At 40.1% G+C, this 24959-nt stretch overlaps 1 protein-coding gene across 2 annotated transcripts in view; it reads right to left on the bottom strand.

Moving 5' to 3' along the window:
* ric1 (RIC1 homolog, RAB6A GEF complex partner 1) overlaps window positions 1-24959 on the bottom strand; it is a 140497-nt gene that overhangs the window by 102532 nt on the left and 13006 nt on the right. The window contains exons 2-3 of one of the 2 annotated variants that reach the window (XM_078214093.1): window positions 13598-13705; window positions 3393-3436 (exon numbers count right to left, since the gene is read on the bottom strand). In XM_078214093.1, coding sequence (XP_078070219.1) covers window positions 3393-3436; window positions 13598-13631 — 78 coding nt within the window. In that variant the 5' untranslated portion in view covers window positions 13632-13705. The remainder of the gene's footprint in view (window positions 1-3392; window positions 3437-13597; window positions 13706-24959) is intronic. The other variant, XM_078214092.1, reaches the window with a different exon arrangement.

Raw genomic sequence — 24959 nt, 5'->3', positions numbered from 1 at the left:
ATGGCCCACTTCTGCTCCTATGTTTTATGGAGTAGGGAAGTAGAGAATTGAATTGAGATAGCAAGAATGAGAAGGATTCAGCATCAATGGAGGGGAGATAGGGACAGAAGTGAGCAGTGCTATAGGTTGGGAGTTAGCTAGGATATGGGGTTTGAAGCTCAAAACGAATAGAACACCGAGGTCACATACAAATCTGGTTCATTCTCAGTCAGGGAAGAAAATTTTCAAGCACAAGTTGAAATTTTCAGTAGAACATAAGCCATTCATCCCCTTGACCTGTTCCACCATTCTATTGGACCATGGTTAATCCATCCTTCAACTGCATTTAACCATCTTTCAGAAATGATCGGTACTGTTTCCCCCAATGTTTAGTTTGAGAAAATTCAATTTCAACTAGCGCTTCATGACAAAATAAACAAAATAGTTGTGGAGTCCATTTGTTCAAGTACACGCTAATGTCGGGAAGCAAAAGGGATGGCCTAAATAACATGGGATATATTCTGACTGCACTAGCATAGGCAGGAGTGGTATGTCCCCTGGGAGGTAGAACATTGATTAGCAGTGAAGACAACGAAGGAATAATCAAAAATAGTAAGGGAGAGGTAATATGCCACTGGTGAATATGACTAGTGCCTGTGAGCAGAAAAAATGTTTATTAAAGATCTACAGACTCCTTGTGGGGCTGCATCAGGCCTCCTTTGTAGATGAAATGAGGATCACAGAAACAAGTGACACCATTTAATCCCTCAAGCCAGCTGTGCTGCCATTGAACCAGATCAAAGCTGACACACCACCCAACTCCATACGCCTACATGCCTTTTCCCCATATCCCTCACCTTTCATTAACAAAAAATATCTCAAATTTTAAATTAATTCAACATTGATTGCCATTTACGTAAGTGAACTCTGAGCTTCTAGTACTGTTTGCATGAAGAATCATTTCCTATCTTCACTCCTGAAAGGTCAGGCTCTAATTGCTGGACTATGGTCACTAGTCCTAGACACCTCAATCAGCAGGAAAGTTCTCTTTAGCTACCTTACGTGCTCACCTTAATGCCTTGAAAAACTAATTTTATTCCCTGGAATTTAGTTATGTAATCTCCCCTCTTAATTTAACCCTCGGATTCTAGGCTCTGGTAAATCTATGCTGTACTTCCACAAAACAAATATATTCTTCCTAAGGTGTGGTGCTGAGAAATGCTCTCTGTACTCCAGTGTGGTCTAACCAAGGGTTTGTATAGCTATAGCAAAACTTCAACCAGCTTGTATTCTAGTCCTCCACATATAAAGGCCAGCTTCCTATGATTTGTTTTCCAGAGCCGTTCATGAGATTAATTATCATTCTAATAATCGATGTACATGCGTGAAACTCCTAACAGTCAGTTGGTGAAGTTGTAGACCAGAGCTAATCTTTACTCAGTTTTAGATTTGACAGAGTGGAAAGTTACAAGTGTATAGCTCTTAACTACTCCCACATCAGTATCATTAAGTATCTCTTCATATGTGCTTAAGTAATCAATGCCATTCACCTATAAAATATTTAACATGGACCCCTAAGTGTCTTTACACCTCCCCTACTTCTGGCTTTTCACAACTAAGAAAGTACTCTGTTCTATCCTTTTTATGTCCGAAGTGGATGAACTCACATTTGTCTACATTGAAATCCATTTGTCAGTTTTTCTTATCCACTTAATTTATCAATTTCTTTGTAATTTTGTGCTTTCATATACACTGCTTAAAATGCCACCTATCTTTGTGTCATCAAACATGGTTATGCAGATTTCTATCCAGTCACCCAAGTCATTAATAAGCGCAGACAATTGTGGAGACCTCAACACAGATCTCTGACCATTAGTTACATCCTGTCAATTAGAGTACTTGTCCAATATCCCTCCTGTTGCCTGCTGCTCAGACAATCTCCAAACCAGATCAATAACTTTCTTTCAGCTCCACGAGCTCCAATCTCTTGAGGGACTTAATCAAATGCCTTTTGGAAGTCCACATAAACACGGTGCTGCCTGCTAAAGTGACTTCTTCCAAAAAATCAATCTGATTTATCAAGTATGACCGACAAATCCCAATGTATGTTTGGCTGTCTGATCAGCTAAAAATTTTAAGTGTTGACAGCCATCCACCCAAGTGGCCATTCTTCATGTAAGAGCTCAGCAACTGAAGGCCAACACATTTCACATCCAAGGCAGATCCTACTTTCAACTGACTTCACTTTCCTAACTCTAATCCATACTTCCTAATAGAGAACATACATGGAAAGTAACATGTAAAAGGATTAGGGTAGAGTTGGAGAAATCTTTGCACGGATATCTGCAATGCATTGCCTGGAAGTTTTTGCCTATCTTCCCCTTTCTCCCATCCCAACCAGCCAAAGAATGTGAGAGAGGATTTGGGCTTGACAGCTCTTTGCTGGTTGGCAGGCACAATGGGCTAGATGGTCTCTAGCTGTGCTGTAAATTTCTATGATTCTACGATTTATTCTTTTATTTATTGCCTCATTTGTAATTCTCTCAAGTTGACCAGAAAAAAAATTGTTACTGAATAATCCAGATTTTGCTGCAAAGAAAAATAATGCTCTAGTGACAGGCATACAAAACTAACATTACGTAGAATGTACAACACAGCATCAGGCCAGTTGGCAACTGCTCAATGCTGCTGTCTATATTTCACTGATCATCCTCCCACCCCTCTTCACCTAACCCTATCAACATATCCCTCTATTCCCAAGTCTTATGTTTATCTAGATACCCTTTAATTGCATCTATGCTACATACCTAAACTACTCCCTGTAACGAGTTGCAACTTCCAACCACTGGGTAAAGAAACTCTTCCTGAATTCCTAACTGCATTTACTGACAACTATCTGACATTAATGACTCCTAGTTTTGACTTTATCAACATGCGGCAACATTTCTCTTCGTCTCCCTTTTCAAATCATTTCATTAACTTAGATCTCTGATTCCTCCATCAGTCTCCTCTTTATTGAATAAATATATTTACTACTGTATATATGTCGTTGCCTAACATGCAGTGGAGGAAGTACCAAGGAGTACTGGATGACCACAAAAATGAAGCAGACTATATTGCAGGCCAAGTCACTGCGAAAACAGCAGCTGGAGTCTCTCAGCTGAGAGAAACTTGCCAAATGTCCGGATGGTTTTGAATATTGGAGAAATGAAAGTAGGCACAGGCTCACAAGAAAGATAAAGTGCTTATGTGTTGAAAACTTGGTTATTTATTGCATTTGTCAGATAAATTCAAAGTCTATTTTTCTCTGCGCCACTGAGGCCAATGCAGCACAGCAGTTTCTGGCTCAGATAAGATAACACACTGGGGATCGAACCCAACACATTCTTGGACAACACAACTCAACTACTCACTGGATAATTTTGTGGCGCCACTGGAGGAGCCCAGTACAGGTCTTCTGAAAAATCAACACAATTGTTAAACCATGGTATGAAAAACAACATCTGAAGGCACTAAAGTTGAATTTGGGACAACAACAGGACACTGCTATAATTTTTAAATCAGAAAAAGATTTGTTCCAAGCTATTTGGCAAAATCTTGTATATTGGGATTACAAATTATTACAATATTTAAATAGATGCAACCTTATTTAAGCACACAAGAGTTCTTTCAGCACTGTCACTCCCCTACCCCATATTACAAGATGAAGGCAGGTAAAATCGCTGGCTCCAATGCACTCCTCCCCGATGAGTTCAACGCATTCTATGCCTGTTTTGAGCAAAAGGTCAGCGAGAGCATGCCCTCACAGGCATCCGGGAAGCCTCAGATGAACCTGTATCCGAGGTCACCATGTCAGAGCAGCCTTCTCAAAATTCAACCCATGGAAAGCAACTGGCCCAGATGGGGTACCTGAACCAGCACTCCGATCCTGCGCAGACCAACTGGCGGGTTATTCGCAGACATTTTCAACCTTTTTACACCAACCTGAGGTCCCTACCAGCTTCAAGATGACAACCATCATCCCAGTACCGAAAAAAAGCCAGGCAGCGTGCCTTAATGACAATCATCCGGTGACTCTGACATGCATCATTATGAAGTGCTTCGAAAGGTTAGTCATGGCACAAATCAATTCCTGCCTACCAGACTGCCTGGATCTACTACAGTTCACCTATCGCCATTTCCCTGGCCCTACACTCAACCCTGGAACACCTAGATAACAAAGACACTAATCTCAGACCCCTATTCTCAGACTACAGCTCAGCCTTCAACACTATTATTCCTACATGACTCATCTCCAATCTTCATGGCCTGAGGCTTGGCTCCTCCCTCTGCAGCTGGATCCTAGACTTCTTAAACCATAGACTGCAGTAAGTATAGGCAACAACACCTCCACGATCATCCTCAACACCGGTGCCCCACAAGGCTGTGTTCTCAGCCCCCTACTATACTCCTAACACACCTTTGACTGTATGGCCAAATTTCCCTCCAAATTGATTTTCAAGTTTGCTGACGGCACCACCGTTGTGGATCAGATCTCAAACAATGACGAGACCACAAGAAACTACAAAGGGTCATGAACGAAGCCCAGTCCATCATGCAAACCAGCCTCCCATCCACTGATACCGTCAACACTTCCCGCTGCCTCGGAAAAGCGGGCAGCATAATCAAGGATCCCATGCACCCCGGGACATTCTCTCTTCCACCATCTTCCATCGTGAAAGAGATACAAAAAAGTCTGAGCTCATGTACCAACCAACTAAAACAGTTTCTTCCCTGCCGCCATCAGACTTTTGAATGGACCTACCTCGCATTAAGTTGATCTTTCTCAACACCCTAGCTATGACTGTAATACTACATTCTGCACACTCTCCTTTCCTTCCTTATGTGCAGTATGCTTTGCCTGTATAGTGTGGAAGAAACAATACTTTTCACTGTATACTAATACGTGACAATAATAAATCAAATCCCCTTCTACTAAAGCCATGCCTCTTCATTAGGGTGTAGCTCCAGGGGAACGACAAGTTCACACAGTACAATATAAAATTTTCCAAGTTATTTGAATGTGGGAAGGTTTAACGTTGAACCCTATCTGCCATTTAACAGGAGACTGACAAAAGTTTGAATCTTCTGAATTATAACTTCCTATGAGACATGGTCAGAGTTTGATAGATTTCAGAAAACATGGTTATTCAATGGAGGAATATATCAAGGACTTTAACAAGCTGTATAAAAGACCAAGTAAATTCAATTTGGAGATTCCTGGCTTATTTAAATTGTGTTCAGGTGTTACATATAAACAGACTCCTGATTCTAACTGGTGCTGGATTCTCAAAGGGACTCATTGTTGGATCAGATGTCCACTACGTTGAAAATAAATTCTGAGGGAAACAGTTATTTCCTCCACCCTTAGGGGAATAAGTGAAATATTCTGCGGTGACATTATAGAGGACTCGATGATTACCAGATTTCAAAACGGTCCAGATGCTGTTCATGGGCATCAGCACAATGCAAGGGGACAGGCAGAATGAGGAACGGAAGCACTTTTAACAGATCTGGCTATTACAGCAGAAGACCAAACTGGACCACCAATGACGTATGAATCGCAGGCATGTCCAAGTAACAATTAATAAGTGCTGTAGGTGTAACATTAGGCAATGAACTGCCCAGAGCAAAAAGGCAAAGTACTTGAAATGATATATGACACAGAATTCTGAAGCAGATGAAGATAATGAAGAATCTGAATGAATCATATTTGCCACAAGGAATTTTAGTCCTGTAATCAACGTGTTAGGTTGTGGACTCATTCAACTATATTATGCTGGATAATGCTTGCAGTTTGGCAGCATGTGAAACAGAACCAGAATTGATGCAATATTAATATATACAAGAGCACTACTACTTTTAAGTTTGATGACAACACATCGAGGTCATTAAAGTAAGTTGGATTTTCATGTAAAATTCCTTGTAAAAGACAGAGCTTTTGATTTGATTTGTCACATGTATTGGGATACAGCGAAAAGTATTGTTTCTTGCATGCTATACAGACAAAACGTACTGTTAATACATTACATAGAGGAGAAGGAGAGGATGCAGAATGTAGTGTTACAGTCATAGCTAGGGTGTAGAGAAAGGTCAACTTAATATAAGTTCATTCAAAGTCTGATGGCAGCAGGGAAGAAACTATTCTTGAGTCAGGTGGTACACGATCAAGACTTTTGTATCTTTTTCTCAACAGAAGAAGTTGGAAGAGTATGTCTGGGGTGCTTGATTATTCTGGCTGCTTTTCCGAAGCAGCAGGAAGTGTAGACAGAGTCAATGGATGGGAGGCTGGTTTGTGTGATGGACTGGGCTATGTTCACAACCCTTGTAGTTTCTTGCAGTCTTGGTCAGAGCAGGAGCCATACAAAGCTGTGATGAATCTGGAAAGGATGCTTTCTATGATGCATTTGTAAAAAATGGAGAGAGTCGTAGCAGACATGCCAAATTTCCTTAGTCTTCTGAGAAAGTAGAGGCATTGGTGGGCTTTCTTAATTGTAGTGTCGGCTTGGAGGGACCAGGCTAGGCTATTGGTAATCTGGACACCTAGAAACTTGGAAACTCTCAACCATTTCCACTTCATGCCTGTTAATGTAGACCGGGGCATGTCCTCCACTACGCTTCCTGTAGTCGATGACTATCTTCTTAGTTTTACTGACAGACAGCAATTTTATTGTCGGTGCACCATATATAGAGCACAATAATGTTATTTTTGGAAAGTGAGTAGATCTGCAATTTACTCAATCAGGATATCATTGTATTCCTCAACAAGACTTGATGTTTCCCATTAGTATTAGACAAGTATTAATAGAATGGACCTAATTCGCACATCTTTGGAGTGTGGGAGGAAACCGGAGCACCTGGAGACATGCAGACATGGAGAATGTGCAAACTCTTCACAGACAATGACTTGAGGCCAGAATTGAACCTGGGTCTCTGGCGCTGAGGCAGCAGTGCTAACCACTGTGCTGCCTCCAAATTCAAAACTGTCTTCTATGCTGTGAGACAATCCTCCTGCTCTAGAAGGTACTACTTTTGCCCTCTAATTGGCCTCTGGTTACTGACTCCTTCTGTCACTGCAGTTTCTCCTTAATTACTCTAGAAAAACCATTCATAATTTTAAAGACCATCTAGGGACTAGTTGAAGACAACTGCTAGAGGTTGTGGAACTACACGCAGTGCGAGATACATTCAGGTGATAAAGGATTGAGAAAAGAATTGGTAATGGGAGGGCGGAGTGAAGAGGAAGAGTTATCCATTTCACACAAGTACCTCAAGACAGGAACAGTATTTATTGCTTGCATAAACAAACAACTGTTAAAACTAACATTTATAATGCCAAAGTTTGTTTTGCCATATTGTATATATACAGTCCAAAAATGAATGAGGTGTACACATTGCTAAACATAATTGTTTGTAAGCACAAATGGCTGAAAAAATACAGACAATGCATAACGGAAAATACTGTGAAACCATATACCTCCAGTAGTGTAAATATTTTAACATATTGGTACTTTTAATATTTAATGCAATAGTATACTTTACAGGGATTGGACAATAACAGGTTTCAGCAAGAAGCAATTAAATATTCCAGGGAGCACAATTTGATCATAATTGTGAACTTTAACACAGATGGGATAAGCAAAGGATGTGCATTCCACTGAACCCACAAATTATCACCATGTGGGATGCTTACCTAATACATTTAATCCTCTGAAGGACATGATAACCACAACTAAAACTTCCAGGAAGACAAGGCTGTCTGTACAACTTGAAGGCAGCTGTGCAAAACACTAAGCTATTAGCACAACCTGCATTATTTAAACCTGACTGGTTGGATTTCACTGATGACATTTCCATGACCTCAATAACTCCCAGTGAATCTGATGGTGTATTTACCTAATCTAATTACAGGTTATACTCATGCGATTTGCAGATCACGCAAATTTTGCTGGTGTTTTCTAAAACGTCTCCATCATGACTCCCACTCAGTTCGCCAAATGACATCAATTTAGGAGAACATCGGTTACAATCCTTTGTCTGTCCTCCAGACAGAGAAAATTAACAAAGAAACAAAAAGGTGGCAAAAAAGTGTTGTCTGAATCATGATGCTTATACTATTTGCTTTGTTCTTAGATCTGTAATTGCATGAAGACTGCACATGGGTAGGAAAAACACATGATGTCTTTTCAAACAGAATTGTCTTCCCAATGCTTAAACACAAATACTAATTTTCAGTGAAGTATTGGAGGACCCTTAGTCCCAACACAAATCGACAACTCCCAGAGGCAGAGGTGAGATGGTTCATGGGTTGGTTAGGTAGAACAGGACAAAATTTAAAATCCAACTTTGCCAGACAACATGAAAATAGCAAGAGGTTCCAGCTAACTCACGGTCTACAAACTTATCTGCATCCAGTATTGCTCTCTTTACTATTTTATTAAAAACATTTCAAAAACAAACTAAAGTAGTAATAATGCAGTGCACACTGAAAACTCCATTGGTTTATCGACAGGAAACAACATGTATTTTGGGGTAGTCAAAACAAAAGCACTGCAATTCTAAAGTACAATGCTATGCTAAAGCTAAGGAAACGTAATAAGACCAGGTGTGAAATGACCCAGTTTCTAGGTGTTGTTTTGCTGAATATAGTGTAGGAAAACTAATTCAAAGCTGAAAGTTAAAAAATTTGAATACATAAAATTTTCAAACTAAACAAAACCTTTAAATGTTGAATTCCTAACTCTTCATAGCATACTCAAATTGCAGATTGCAAACCTGCGTTGTTAATGGAAGGCTGGTGACACCATCAAGATGTTTGAAATATACAGTTTACATGTTTAAGTTGAAGTTTACATGTTGAAGTTTAAGTTGTCTATCTTTTGCTAAATAATTAACAGAAAAACTTCAAAAAAGAAATGCCTCCCAAAAGGAGGCACTGTTAAATTGATATTCTCCTCAGAATGCTAACTAGTTTATGAATAGAAATTGATGCGTTTGTGTCCTGCATCTGGCAACAAAGTGGTGGAACATAAAACTTTGTTTTAAAACCTTAAAACAGTTCCATGTAGGAGACACAAAAAGAGAACAGGGAAATACTATGCTCATCTCATTAGTAAGGGTGATCTTCCAGCTCAGAATGACAAAGTTAAAGAAAAATAAGAAGTCAGTTTATGAAGTATATCATAGAATCCTTATAGTGCAGAAGGAAGCAATTCAGCCCATCGAGTCTGCACCGAACACTATCCCACCCAGCCCCTATCCCCGTAACCCCATATATTTACTCCACTAGTCCCCCGACACTAAGTGGCAATTTAGCATGGTCAATCAACCTAAGCATCCTTTTGATTAGGTTAGGGTTTTGCAGCCCAAAGGAGTAAATAAGATTTTTCTCAAGGAAGAGAAGTTAAGCAGGAATTACCTAATGACATGGTCTGCTGGTCATTGGCCTGATCACTTGACTCAAATCACATCTTAAAGAAGAGTCGAATGGAGTTTTGGCAGTGCATTCCAGATCATAACCACTTGCTGTGCAAGTTTGTCCTTATGACACTTTTTGTTCTTTTGCTAATCACCTTAAATCTGTTCTCAACCCTTCGTCCAATGTTAAAAGTTTCTATTTGGATCTCTCTTGAGCAAATGTGCTCTTATGCCTCCACATCCTTCCTGAAGTATAGTGCTGAGGTCGAATTAATATTTTATAGAAAGTAATCATAACTTCCTTGCTTTTATATTCTTGCGTCTCTATTCATAAAGCCCAGGATTCCATAATTTTACCACTTTAACTTGCCCTGTTTCTTTAACCTTTTGTGCACATATGATCCTGGGCATCTTGGTTCCTGTACTCCCTTTAAATTATATCCTTTAGGTCAGGATGTTCAAAGTGGAGGTCACGACCCACAGGATGTTGAAAATGGATCGTAGGGTAAATTCTTGCTGCCCTATAAACTGATCCTGTTCAAAAAACAAGAGGGATGTTCCATGATCCTGTTAAAAACGCAGCATTTTTGTTTATAGCATACATTTCGTAGAAGACAGTATGACAATGTGTTCGGTGCAGACTCGATGGGCCGAATTGCTTCCTTCTGCACTATAAGGATTCTATGATATACTTCATAAACTGACTTCATATTTTTCTTTGTCATTCTGAGCTGGAAGATCATCCTTACTAATGAGATAAGCATAGTATTTCCCTGTTCTCTTTTTGTGTCTCCTACATGGAACTGTTTTAAGGTTTTAAAACAAAGTTTTATGTTCCACCACTTTGTTGCCAGATGCAGGACACAAACGCATCAATTTCTATTCATAAACTAGTTAGCATTCTGAGGAGAATATCAATTTAACAGTGCCTCCTTTTGGGAGGCATTTGTCTCAGACAATGAAGTAGCCAGTATGAGAACTTTGATGTGGAGGAAAAGCTTAGTTTTGTCTGTTACAATTCAAGTTACATGTACTTGATGGAAGGAAAAAAGGTAAGGATTAGAAGAGGTGTATTTTTAAATGTACAGTAAGTTAGATTGCAACTGTAAAAGCAGTTCTGCAGCTTGCCTGGTTAGTTAACTCTACCCAAGTTTTGAATTTCCTGCTGTGAAGGCAGGCTATAACTTGACTAGTTTGGTCATTATCTCACAATCCAATTCTCTATTTTACCCTTTTGTGCATAAAAATATTTTGCTGTTGAATCATTTTCAAAACGAGATGTCTGAAAAACAGGAAAACCATTGAGACTTTTTTAAAAAAACAATTACGGCTGAACGTGAGAAAGGATAATCAACACGTTAACCACAGACTTCAATGTATTCAGCAAAACGCAGTTATTGATGTGACATATCCCATTTACCAAGGTGATTTATTGATGGGTTGGTAACAGATAGAGATAATCGGCGACTGTCCTATTAAGCTTCACCTAAAACCAGAACGTTGATCTTGTGCTCTGCATTCCAAACATGCATCTTAACTGAGAAATCTATCACAAGTAAATGTCAGTCAGTTTTCTGTTGATGGCTGATGCACAGCAAATGTCCAATTTCGGACATTTGTTTTGAACGTATACGTTGTTGAGTGGAATTTGCAAAATACTGACAATTTCTTGTGCTGGAATATGGCCTGAATAAATTGGAAAATGGATCTGAAACGGACTCCCCGCAGTTAAGACCGCATTTCATTACACATCCCACATAACATGGGTCACGAGGGGTGGTCATTTGGCAAAAGTGGGTCGCCGGAAAAAAGTATGAAAAACACTGCTTTAGGTATATGGTCTCTCCTCGTGCTTTCTACCAAAATGTATCACTTCACAATTTCCTGCATCAATTTTTATTTGCCACTATCCGCCCATCCACCAACCCATCAATGTCATCTATCACTGACCTCTATACAACTATACAGAGCTTGGAAGCATTGTGAATCTGTAAATATTGAAAATGTGACTGGTACACCCAAGTCTAAAATCATTTAAAAAATCTTAAGAAAAGCAGAGATCCTAGAACCAAGCTTTCGCATTGGTGGAAAAACCAAGAACCAAAAGAGACAGATTTAAAAGTAACTGGCTGAAGTAGCAATGCAATATAAAGGAAAACTTTCACGTAGAGAGTAGTTAGGATCTGAAGTGCATTGCCTGAGAATTTGATGGAAGAATGTGCAGCATCGTTGAGAAAAAATGCTCCTTTAGTGTGCTGGCACAGTCACTGAGCCCAATGGCCTCCTTCTGTGCTGTAACAATTCTATGATTACCTTCCTCCAGTCCAAAAGAACAATTGTTCACCAGTACCCTCTGCTTCCTGTCATTCAGCCAACATCATATCCATGCTTCCTTGGCCCCTTATATTCCACAGACTTAAAACTCTGCTAGCAAGTCTATTGTATAGCACCTTATCAAACATTTTTTGTAAGTCCACACACATACAGAATGAGACAAAAGGCATTTTCACATGAATTTTGTGACCTAGAGTTTCCAACCCTCCCGGGCTGGATGGGATTCAACCAGAACAGGCAGGTGATCTCTCGGCGGACTCAAGAGACTTGGCATAGCCATTAACTACACATATATAGCAGCCCCCGACTGTGGTGTGACCAGACTGTGTTGTTTGGTTCTTTGATGGTCTCCCCACTGTTCAGAATCACAGCTCTTCAGTGCCATTTATAAGGTTACAGCACTGGGGCCAGCGATAATTGCCTGGAATCTCTGAGCATCCTGAGAAACAGAGCCCATGGTGGAGGGAGAAGAGCAAATGCAGGAAACTGAGAATAAGGGAGCCATCACCACTCGTCTTCACTCCACCAACCTGGTGCCTCTTTCTATCCACGTTCTCTTTTCCCCTCCTCAATAAAGTTAATGTTTCGGGTTCGGACAAAAGACAATCAAACCAAAATGCAAATTGTTTCATCTTTCACTGAATAGGTCAGGCAGCATCAGCTATAGTTCCAGCATTTTCTGTTGTTATTTGAGTCAATAACATTTGCAAAGTGTGGGGAAATGTCATGTAATCAACAGTTATGCGATTTAGCATCACAAGCAGAAATGTGATGGAATGCCATGTGATCACCATCTCGTGATCAAACCTCCAGGAGTACCTCAAAGCAGAGTCAGCAGCCTTACCCAAACCAAGCACAATCTAATATTCAAACATAATAGAGGTGAAACACTGCTTTGCCAGAGGCCCATCCTTTGTTAAACAAAACTCTATGCACAACACGTAGAGCATGGGTGCACCATCACCTAGTCAGCACTTCTCTCCTTCAAACAAATTAGCTATTATGCTGCTCTTTAGCGGATTTTGTATGTGTTAAATAGTTGACAACATCTGACTACACAAGTCACTCCCAATTCTAAAGTAACTTATTGTTTGTAAAATTCATTGAAAGGTTTGATCTATTGGATGCTACATAAATGCTTTGCTCTTTTCTCCCATTAGAGGAATCTCATCCAGTACGATCAGAATTCAGCAAGTAAAGTGCTGAACTCACAGCCGGCAGACATTCATGTCTAAACTTAATGCACATAGTTTCCGTTTTGCTGGGCAATTTGTTTGGTTTGAAAATGTCGCATTTTGGTCCTTTGCCATCTTTTCCCACCCAAGATAGGGGAGGCGGTGGCATAGTGGTATTGTCACTGGACTAGCAATCCAGAGAGCCAGGGTAATGCTCTGGGGAGCCAGGTTCAAATTCCACCATGGCAGATGGTGAAATTTTAAATCAATTAAAAAAAAAATCTGGAATTAAAAGTCTAATGCTAGCCATGAAACCATTTCGACTGCTGTAAAAACCCATCTGGTTCACTAATGTCCTTTAGGAAAGGAAATCTGCTGCCCTTACCTGGCCTGGCCTACACGTAACTCCAGATTCACAGCAATATGATTGACTCTTAAATGCCCTCTCAATGGGAATTAGATGAAAGGCAATAAATGCTGGCCCAGCAATGCCCACATCCCATGAAGAATTTTTAAAAATGTGATCAACGTCAATGGGATAGGTTTAATTAGTTAAAATAGCAAAACCAGCAGCAAGCATTTAATGCGGCATAACATCCCAAAGCTCTTCAAAAAAGACTTAAAACTCATGGATAATATTGTTCATATCTTACCGTTACTGCGATCATGCTGCTGTCGGACTTCCATTCTGTCTTTTCATATGATCCAAACTGTGAAGCCGCCTTTGCAGATTCCTTGTAGCTTACAATTAAAACACTGGGCTGGTGAAAAAAAAAGTTAAAATAGTATTGAACACATTTGTTCTGCAATAGACTAAAGTCCACAACCACCCCCCCCCCCCACTTAATTTTTAGTGGTTCTTTCCTGCCAGGCGAACTTCATGTTGCAGCTACATGGTACCTACCTAGAGCAACAGCCATGGAGTGAATACAGTTCTAATGGCGCTCATTGGTCCATTCGACCAGTCATACTGACCATTCCTGTCATTTTAAAACATGCTATCAACTTTGAATCTCATACCAATCATATCCTGTCTGAAAACCCACAACTCATTGCAGATCAAGATCAGTATAACAGCTCTGTCTGAACTAGCATGCAGGATATCAAGTGATGCTCAAGCAGGGCACTAACTAGACGGCATAATATTTTGCAAATTGCTTTGACATTTTCACTCGATACAGCCATTCTGGTAAACATGTACAGTTTCGGCAAGAAAAGGGCAGCACGGTGCTACAATGGTTAGCACTGCTGCCTCACAGCACCAGGGATCAATTTCAGCCTTGGGTCACCCTGTGGAGTTTGCACCTTCTCCCGTGTCTGCGTGGATTTCCTCCGGGTGTTCCGCGGAGTTTCCTCCCACACTCCAAAGATATGCTGGGCTAGGTTGATTGGCCTTGCTAAATTGCCACTTAATGTCAGGGTAAATGGGTGGCGTTGTGTGGATGCGGCCTGGGTGAGATTGTGGTTGCTGCGGACTCAATGGGCCAGGTACACTGTAGGGATTCTATGATTCTAAATCAGCAACAAGCTTGCAAGATGTAGTACTATGGTTTCCTGTTCGCAACCCACTCTATTTTAGTTACTTGCATTACATAAGTTTCAGTTTCTTTCCCACAGAGAATTAGAAGGTAGTAGAGACTTCATGCTAAAGCTCTAGGCTGTATAGGCCAGAACCCGAAAAAAACCCAGTCTCTGGAAGTCACAAAGTGATGTGTCAGGTAGCAAATGCATGCTTTTATTTTTGCCCACTCACAAGTGCTTATATTTATTAATTGATTAAGAAACAGCACAGATGCAGCCCAATTAGGAAATCAACAAGCTGAAACTTTCAGTATGATAATGACACATTTTGTGAACAAAAGAGTGGGGGAAGATAAAGGTTGTTCAGGTTTTCAAACTCAAATGGTATGAAACAAGATTTGCGTTATTTGGTAAGAAATTAAAACAAAAACAAGGTAGGCAGTGCTCCAATAAGTTAGAAAGGACAATATGAGCACAATTACTCAAGAGTTAAAATGGTTACCCAATGCTTTGATAGCACACGATACATTTTACACAAGCATCTAAGGTGCCTGTTAGTGAAGTAAAATTATCATATATTTAGATAGCACAATATCAGCTTACACAATCCAAAAGCTTTTTACATTTAGTCTCAAATGCAAATGTGAGAGTGTTGCAATTTTTCATAGTTGATCTACTAGAGTATTGTACATTTCAGGATTGAGAACAGATCAGTAGGACAAGAGTAACAATTATTTGATGCACTTCCTGTTTTAAAGAAGAAGCAAATAGCTAAGAGAATTTGGATTGCTCAGCACCAATTCCTTACTGGCAAGGAAGGTCATTTGAGGTCTTTTTGCCGTGTAGACACTCCAGTTATGTCACTGACAGAGCGCCCCCAGGGCGGTTTCAAAATAAACAGAGGTTGCAACTTCAAATGGCTTGGATGCTTCCCAACCCATTTTCACAAGCCCAAACATTGCCAGAGCAACTCCATTCTACAATCACTCCTCCATTGCCATGGTTTACTATGGAACCATTCAAACAGTGCTATCTTCACAGCAACAAAAAGGGTGAAAATCTCTCCAAATCCTTTTGACTACTGTCAAACTAACTGAATTCCTGCAAGTCACATCCACAAATCGAACCATACAACTTGCAATTCTATATTGCCTTTAATTGTAGAATAATCCCTAAAGCATTACAATCATTATTACACATGAAATACAAAATATGTAGAGAATGCCATAATTCACCCGAAACTGCGAATTCCCTACTGCTGTACTACCTACATTACTGGCATATTCCCAAATTTCCCAGAATTGCGAAAGCATAGCTGGAGATGGGAATTCCTGACTTCTGACTGAAACCCAGAAAATACATCCCTACAGTACATTCTATGAAAAAACACAAATGCTTTTTTGAGTGTAAAAATGAACTTGGATTCAATCCTAACACTATGTACGTATTTATTTGAGAAGTTAAGGGAAAACCTCAGAATATGAATCCTATTGAAAGTACCTCAGTTAACCGCTTAGTTTTCAGGTAGCAATTTAATGACCATTAATAAACACCTGCACTGCAAAGTTTTTGGCTTAACGTTATCACTAGACATGCTTATTGCATTTTATTGATTGTATGCTGGAATCAACATGCTTTAAATGTGGCATGGCACACTCACTGTTTGACAAAAAAATTCAATGAGAAGTCTCACAGCACCAGCTTAAAGTCCAACAGGTTTATTTGGAATCATGAGCTTTAGGAGCGCTGCTCCTTCATCAGGCTGCTGTTGGAATTTAGCCTGGTATTGAGGCTTCTTACTGTGCCCACCCCAGTCCAATGCCGGCATCGCCACATCAAAAAAATTCAAATTCATATCACTTGCATTAGAAGCATAGAAAATAGGAGTAGGCCATTCAGCCCTTTGAGCCAGCTCCACTATTCAACGTGATCATGGCTGATCCTCTACCTCAATGCCATATTCCAGTGCCCTCTCCCTGACACCTTTAGAGTTCAGAAAACTTTCTTCCAAAGATGTGGTTAGGTGGATTGGTCATGCTAAATTGCCCCTTAGTGTCCCAAGATGTATAGGTTGAGATGGAAGCCATGGGAAACATGTGGGATTACGGGGATGTGGCGGGGGAGGGGGCCTGGGTAAGATGCTCTGCCAGTGTCGGTGCACACTCGATGGACCAATTGGTCTCTTCCACACTGTAGGGATTCTATGATTCTTAAATAGATTCACCGATTTGGCCTTCATAGTGTTCTGTGGTAGAGAATTCCACAGCATCACCAACCCCTCTGGCTGAAGAAATTTCTCCTCATGAGTCTTAAATGACCTACCCCATACCCTGAGACTGCTGACCCCTTGTTCTAGCTCTCCAGCCAAAGGAAAAAAGAGCCCTGCATCCAGTCTGTCCAGTCCTGTCAGAACTTGATGTTTCAATTAGATCCCCTCACATTCTTCTAAATTCCAATGAGTACAGGCCCAGTTGACACAATCTCTCCTCATACAACAATCCTGTCATCCCAGGACTCAGTCTGCAGAACCTTCTCTGTACTCCCTCTATGGCAAGTATATCCTTTCTTAGATAAGGGGACCAAAACTGCAGGTGTGGTCTAAACAAGGCCCTGCACAGCTGCAGTAAGACATACCAATACTTCAACTGTTATAATTTACAATGGCCTTGACATACAACCCAAGATTAGAAAGTCCAAAGAAAACTGATAGTTGCACTGCTGGGTGTTTTTCAACACCACCACCTCAACTTGTACTTATATAGTGGCTTAATGAAACAAAAAGCCCGAGGTAATTTACAGAAGCGTTATCAAAGAAAACCGTTGACGCCACCACGTAAGGAGATACAAGGGAAAAGTAATAAAAACTTAGCCAAAACAGCAAATTGTTGGGGCAGCAAGGTGGCACAGTGGATAGCACTGCTGCCTCACAGCCTGGGTTTGATTCCCGGCTTGGGTCACTCTCTGTGCGCTGACTGCATGTTCTCCCAATGTCTGCTTGGGTTTCCTCCCACAGTCCGAAAGATGTGCTGGTTAGGTGCATGGCCAGTGTACCTAAACAGGTGCCAGAGTGTGGTGACTAGGGGATTTTCACAGTAATCTCATTGCAGTGTTAATGTAAACCTACTTGTGACACTAATAAATAAAAAAAACTTCAAAGACATCTAAAACAAAGAGTGATAGGAGGCAAGAGGTTTAGGGACAAATTTCAGAGATTAGGGCATAGGTAGCTAAAGACAAGCCTCCCAATGGTGTAACAAAGAAAGTGAGGGGGTGGAGGACAGGCACAAAAAGCCAGAAATGTGGGATTGGAGGAGAGATTGGCAAGATGCCAAGGTGGACTGAAAACAAGGGATACAAATTTTAAAATAAGACAGTGCCAAAACAAAAAATTCACACACCCACCACTATGGTTTATCGTAATTCTCTCAAGTCCATGTTTGCATTTTAAAGTTATGATATATTTATTGCCTTACATTACAATGGTGACTACTTTGTTAAAAATACTGCATTGACATAGGACGTTGTGAAGTTCTTCAAAATAAGTGCAATTTGCTCGTTATTCTATTATAAATTTAGGCTAACCCTATAAGTATTCTCAATATTCTGGTAAATATTTGTCTTTAATCTGAAGGACACTAATGTTTTGCATCAGAATTATTAAACTTTTCCCTCCTTCCTACAACAGCCAGTAATAGCATCCAGTACGGGCAAGATGCACAATATAGTTCTAACAAAGTACTTAACCCTAAACCGCCCCTCTCCCCCCCCCCCAACCGCCGCCCAAGCAATCTTCATTACCCACACCCCTGTCCATTGAAGTATTCTGTGCAAACAGTATTCTTGCGCTTTTGGCTAAGATCAAGTGTAGTATGGATAGGATGCAGCACTTGGTTGAGGTCATTAGGTTACATTTAAGCTTCATTTGAAGCAATTTTTAAAAGCGGCATCTCGGCCTTTTGGCTAAGATGCAAATGAGATGAAGCCTTGGAGGAGGACCTGCACCTACTCCAATCAGCTTGGCTCATGTAGATCAGGCCCAAGACAGGAGTGGAGGCCCCATCTTGTCAGCCTGGATCGGAAATGTCTCAACTTGTTGAGACTCTGAATTGGATTGGATTTGATTGAATTGGAATAAAAAAAAATTCTGTGCAAAATTAAAGGCAGCTTCGGTAGAAACCACTTTGAAATTGCCCAAACATACTTCCCATAGGACATTTACTGTTGTCAAGAGAAATTCATCTTACCATTCTTGGTTGGGTCAATTACCTTTTAGGTATAAATTTCAAGAGGTTGTTCCCTTTAATCACTGGGTGCTCACACAAAAAATAGAAAAACAAAATCATGCGTCAATTCCAGCCCCCTTTATTTTGTTGCAGAATAGGTAGATAGCATGGGTGCAAAATTAAAAATGAAACATTCTGTTTTGCGACTGATCTAATTTGACATTGAGCTTTGAAAAGGGAGCCCATAGCTTTAATATCACTTTTGAACCAAGGATTTTCTTAAAAGAAAAATGCCTTCTGGTTTGGAAACCAGGAAAGTAAGCAAATAGCCCTGTTGCAGAACTGTTTCAAAAGAGTGGTTTCCCCTGTTGTCAGGATTCAGTTAATCTCATTAACACAAACATTGTTTTGAGTCAATTCCCACTATTCAGGCCATAAGAACACTGCTAATTAATGAGCTTTCTCTGCACTGACAAAAATTATGACATTACACCTGAACACTGACTCAAGAACAATCCAATTCACCTTGTTGTTAACAGACAGTTTACCTTCATCAATATCTAGCACAAATTTGATTGCTTTGTCTCATCCTTTGAAGCTTTAACAAATATTACTGGGACAGTACAAATAATCTTAATCCTTTTTCTACTGTATCATCTCCAAGGCAACTTAAATTCTCTCCTCTTTCCCCCCCCCCCCCAAAAAAAAACCCACATATGGCTTAAGATGCTCAGCAACATACTTTAATAAGATGTTTAGGTCTTGCACTGGGGTCATGTTATGACCGTGAATCAGGTGCAGAGGAATTTACTGAAATTATATCAGGGATGAGGGACGTTAGTTATGTGGAGAGACTAGAGAAACTAGGATTAAGTTAAAGTTTATTAGTCACAAGTAAGGCTTACATTAACACTGCAATAAAGTTACTGTGAAATTCCATTATTCTCCTTGGAAGAATTATTATGGAGAGATTTGATTTTGGTGTTCAAAATCTTGAAAGGCTTTGATACAGTAAACACAGAAAATGTTTGCACTGGAAGGAGGGTTGATTACCAGAGGATACAGATTTAAGATAATTCGCAAAAAACCCAAAAGACAGAGGAGGCAAAAATGTTTGCAGAAGTTATTACCTCGAATGCAATCACTGAATAAGGTGGTGAACAAGATTCAACAGTAACTTCGAAAGAAAACTGGTTGTGCATTTGTAAAGACAACATTTGCATAATTAAGGACAGGGATGAGTAGGATACAACTTTCAAACAACGAGCACAGATATATATGAAGGTCACTGGCCGTGTCCTGTTTACAATCCGAGAAAATTTTAGCTCAATTATTCTTCGTACAATTTTCCTCCCAAGCCAAACTGTCAAATCTCTAAAGTCACATTATTCTCTGCCCCAGTTGGATTGGATACTGTACGTCGATAAATGTGTTGCTTCCCTCCCAGCCACCACCCACCCCACCCCCCGCCAAACTTCAAATCTACCTTCATCACCCCGCTCCTCAAAAAGCCAACGCTCGACCTCTACCATTCTTGCAAACAATCGATCCATTTCCTTGAACATGATGACACCTCCCAAATCCTTGCCCACCTTTCCAGGAACTCCATGTTTGAATCCCTCTAATCCGTTTTCCACCCCTAGCAGTGCCAAAATAGCCATCAAAGACAAGACAGCAACTTAAATTTATGTAGTATCTTTTAAGACAACAAGGATCTCAAAGTGCTTCACAGGGCTATGATAAGAAATTATGACACCAAGCCACTTGATCAAAAGTTCTCTCAAAGAAGTTGGTTTTAAGAAAAATCTTACAAAGAGAAAAGCAATTAATGACAGGCCAGATGGCTATGACAAGGTAAACTTCCTCTTCTCAACCTGTTTGCAGCCTTTGACATAGATGACCACACCATCCTCTTTGAAAGCCATTGTCCAGTTGGTTTGGATTGCTCTCACCTAGGCCTATTATTACTTGATCACAACCAATTGCAATGGCTTCCCTTTTTGTTCTTACAATGTAGGTGTCACCCGTTGATCTAGCTCCTTTGCCCCCACCCGTTTCTGGGCATCACACTCCTCAGCAACAAGAGTGCTATTTTTCACATGTATGCTGACTGACACAACTCTGCCTCAGTCTGATTGGCACACTATTACGCGACTCCTTCCACATTGCTAAATTATCAGACTGCTTATCTGATATCCAGCACAAGTTTCCTCTAATTAAACACAAGACAGACTGAAACATCCTCTTCGATCCCATTCTCCAGCTATCGACTTAATCCTTTTCCCTGGCAAAAACTTGGTGTCACTATTTGACTCCGAGCTGAGAGCCCCATCATATATTTGCACTATCGCCCCATTTCCACCTCTGTAGCATTGCTCGATTTCTCCTCTCAGCTGCTGCCAAAATCCTCATTCACACCTTACTTCTAGACTTGACTGTTACTACTCACTTTTTGTTGGTCTTCCAAATTCTTCCCTCTGTAAACTAGGAGTCACCAAAATTCTTCTGCTTGTGTCTTAACTTGCCTCATCTTAACCAAGACTCATTCACCGATCATACCTGTGCTTGCTGACTTACACTGGCTACTGGTCAAGCGACATCTTGACTTTAAAATTCTTGTGTTTTCAAATCCCTCCATGGACTTGTTCCTCCACTCTCTCACCTCCTCTAGCTCCACAACCTTTTGACATATCTGTGCTTCCTCTTGTTCTGGCCTCTTCAACATATAGATTGTAATCATTCCACTATTGGTGGTGACACCTTCAGTTGCCCAAGCCCTGGACTACCTCCCTGCACCTCTCCAACCACTTCTCTTCCTTCAAGACAATTCTTAAAACCTAACTCTTTCACCAAGTTTTTGGTCATCTGACCTAATGCATCCTTATATGGCTGTCACATTTTGTTTTATAATGCTTATGTGAAGTGCCTTAGGATTTATGTTAAACATGTTACAAAAATATAAATTTTTGTAATGCATATGGTTAAGAAAGTGACGAAACCAGATTATATCAGAATAGTTTACATACATAGAAACATACTCAGAAAATAGGAGTAGGCCGTTCCGCCTTCCATCATTCATTGTGATCATGGCTGATCATCAAATTCAATACCCTGATCACCCACCCCCCCCTCCAGCCCCTGGCCCCACATATCGCTTGATTCCTTTAGCCTTAAGAGCTGTATCTAATTCCTCCTTGAAATCACACGTTTGGGCCTCAACTACTTTGTGGTAGTAAATTCCACAATTTCACCACTCTCCGGATAAAGAAATTTGTTCTTTTAGGAATTTAGCCTTAAAAGGTTTATCCCTTATCCTCAAACTATGACACCTATTTCTGGACTCCCACACCAATCAGGAACATTCTGAATCTACCATGTCTAATCCTATTAGAATTTTAAAAGTTTTTAGGGGAGCCCCTCACTCTACTAAACTCCAGAGAATCTAATCCTAAACAATTTAGACCTGCAATCCCATGAATCAGCCTGGTAAACATTCACTGCACTCCCTCTATAGTAATTTGGCTTGATCTTAGCCAAAAGGCCAAGAAGTGGCCTCTGCTCTTAACTGGTTGACTGTTAGATGTTAAACTGTCCTCTCTGCTTCTGCAAAAGTGAACAGTTATACCCCTGTTCTCTGATTCTGCTTACTGTATTTTGGGAGCCCGTCTCCCCAATATTCCTTGACTCTTGAAAATTAACATCTGTATGCCTCCATAGATCGGAGTCCTTTAGGTTAACTGCTTTCTGATGAGAGGGCTATTTACATCTGATCCTATTTTGCTAAGCATCTCATTATTTCACCTAAGTATTGGCTACTGCTGTCACCAGGCATATTCTCCCTTGTTGCTGAGTAATTACATCCCATCAATCCCTTTATTAATTCTGGGTTCAGCTGTTACCGGGCAAATCCACGTCAGGAAGAGCAAATTTCTGTACTTGGTTTTAAATTACAAAAATTCCAAAAGCTGAAAATGAGCAGGAACCGCACTGCTAATTCGTACAAGATAAAGTTATCTGTTGACTCCACAGGACAACGTCATTAGTGTTAGAAGTTTCACATCAGCAGTTCAACATCGTGAACTGCTAATCCCTATGAGGCCTAAAGTGCACATAATGCATTTTTTTTTTAAAATAGGAGGAAGGTGAGGAAAAGGAGATAGAAAAGAAAAGGTACATCATGCCAGGCTGCTCTGAGACCTAGTTACCACAGTTACTCAGTTGAATAATAATTTTGGCAGGGGATTAAAGAGAGAGATTTGCATAATTTTACTAAAGCAGTGCATCCATCCCAAAATCATCTAAAATGTGAAAGGTGTAGACAGTGAAACGGACATTCAGAAATGTACGCACTGAGCAATAGTGAGTGAATCAGCAACTGAATGTATTGCACACCTTGTTACAGGGGCTGTGCCATTGCCCATTTGCTGGAGACCAATTTTAGTCTTGCAGTGTGCACCCTCCATGTAGTCCGACAGGATAGTCAATAAAACCTGTTCTCAGTATTGCATTTCCATTCTGTGTATCAAATATCCTTCCTTCCCTAGCATATTTACATCAGTTTCCCCCCCTCAGAAACTTACGAGATAATATAACACATGAATTCCAAATAGGTCATTCATTCATTGGTGTTGCCATCTTTCCAGAAAGAAGACTCCCACGGATCTCCATCCATTATGTCCTGTGTTGCCCTTACACATTCCATATTGGTCAACCTCATTCATTCTATTTACCCTTCATTCATTTTCTCCTGATTCCCTTTCCTACGTTTTCCGCCAATCTTTCCTTCCATAATTGTCCCATCTGCTTTAATGTGATCAAAATATTGTACCTCTCTCTAGTGTTGCACACCAATTTCCTCTTTTCTCCAGCCGTTTCCAGCACTTCCTCATTAGTCTGAGTCAGATATGCGGAACAACCTCCTATATGCCCATGTCTAAAATGCATTCTGCTCATCAATAGTCTAATGTTGTTCACGTCTGAGGCATAGAACATAGATGACAAGATTTGGCAACTCAATCTTTTCCTGATTCAGGTCCAGTTTTGTTGATGTTGAAATGTGTTTCATTCTGACAAAGTGGATCTTGGCCATCTAAATTCTCCATTGGATCTCACAATCATATTTCCCATCGCTTGTGATAATCTGTTTAAGATATATGAACCTTTTCACTTTTCCAGGACTTATCCCTTTGCTTCATTTTTCACTTCTGGGGCTAGGTCTCTGCTCATCATCATCTTGGTCTTCTTCACATTCATTCTTACTTCATGTTCAACAATCTTTGCTTTCACATTGTTTACAATTTTTGTAGTACCTCTTCTGACTCATTGTGATCTGCATATCTCGAGTGTATGACTGTCAACTCACTAGTGTTGCAACCTGGTAGATCTCCAAATAGTAAGTTGGCACAAAACAATCAGACAGACCCACGGTACTGATTTCAAAGTGGGATCAATTCTGATGAACATTCTGGCAGCAAACTAAACAATCAAGTCTTCAACTTCTCCCCAGACCTGTGTTCCGTCACCTATCAATGACTTGGTATTTTAACCAAAGTTTTAATGAGGGATTCAACATTTTTGTATGCTTTGACAGATATACGTCATCTCTCACAGGAGGGAAGCCTACCATGCCAAGTTTTATGGAGGCACCCTAGTGGGTAGGCACATGAAAATACCATCTGCTTGAAGAGACAGGCAATGCTTTCCTTCTCAGTCATGTAAAGTCCCAGAATTTACTATATTGTACCAGTTTTCTTTTTAACCTGAAGTTAAACTGAAACTAAACATTACTTACCTGCAATGCAGTCAACATTTCCCTATGCAAAAACAATTTCTCAGAATCTATTAAGTTAGACTGCATTGCAGATGAGGCAGAAAGAATCAACATATTTTGGAATTTGTTCTATTTGAATGGTTTAAGAAAATTATTATTCATCATGTCATGGAGAGATAGGGAATAACACTAACTTGAAAGAGTAACTAAGAATGCAGGTTATATTAGCCAAGATTACAAACATTATTGATTCTATGTTGATGCTCTTTTTAAACTGTATCTCAGTTTAAGATAAACTTGCAACCAAGATCATGCAGAGATAATTATACCGCTAAGCATCAATAACATTACCAGCACTTTAGACTTTGCACATTAAATATTTAAAACCAAAGGTTTACATGTGGACAGAACAAAAATTTTCTACTTGCAATACTGTTTCAAGTGAGAGAGAGAGAGAGAGATGCTTAGCCCAAATTATTACACCATTACTTTCACTATAGC

Source organism: Mustelus asterias, chromosome 6, assembly GCF_964213995.1.
Source record: "Mustelus asterias chromosome 6, sMusAst1.hap1.1, whole genome shotgun sequence".
In the NCBI taxonomy this organism is placed as follows: domain Eukaryota; kingdom Metazoa; phylum Chordata; class Chondrichthyes; order Carcharhiniformes; family Triakidae; genus Mustelus; species Mustelus asterias.
This window is presented reverse-complemented; position numbering and strand designations above follow the sequence as displayed.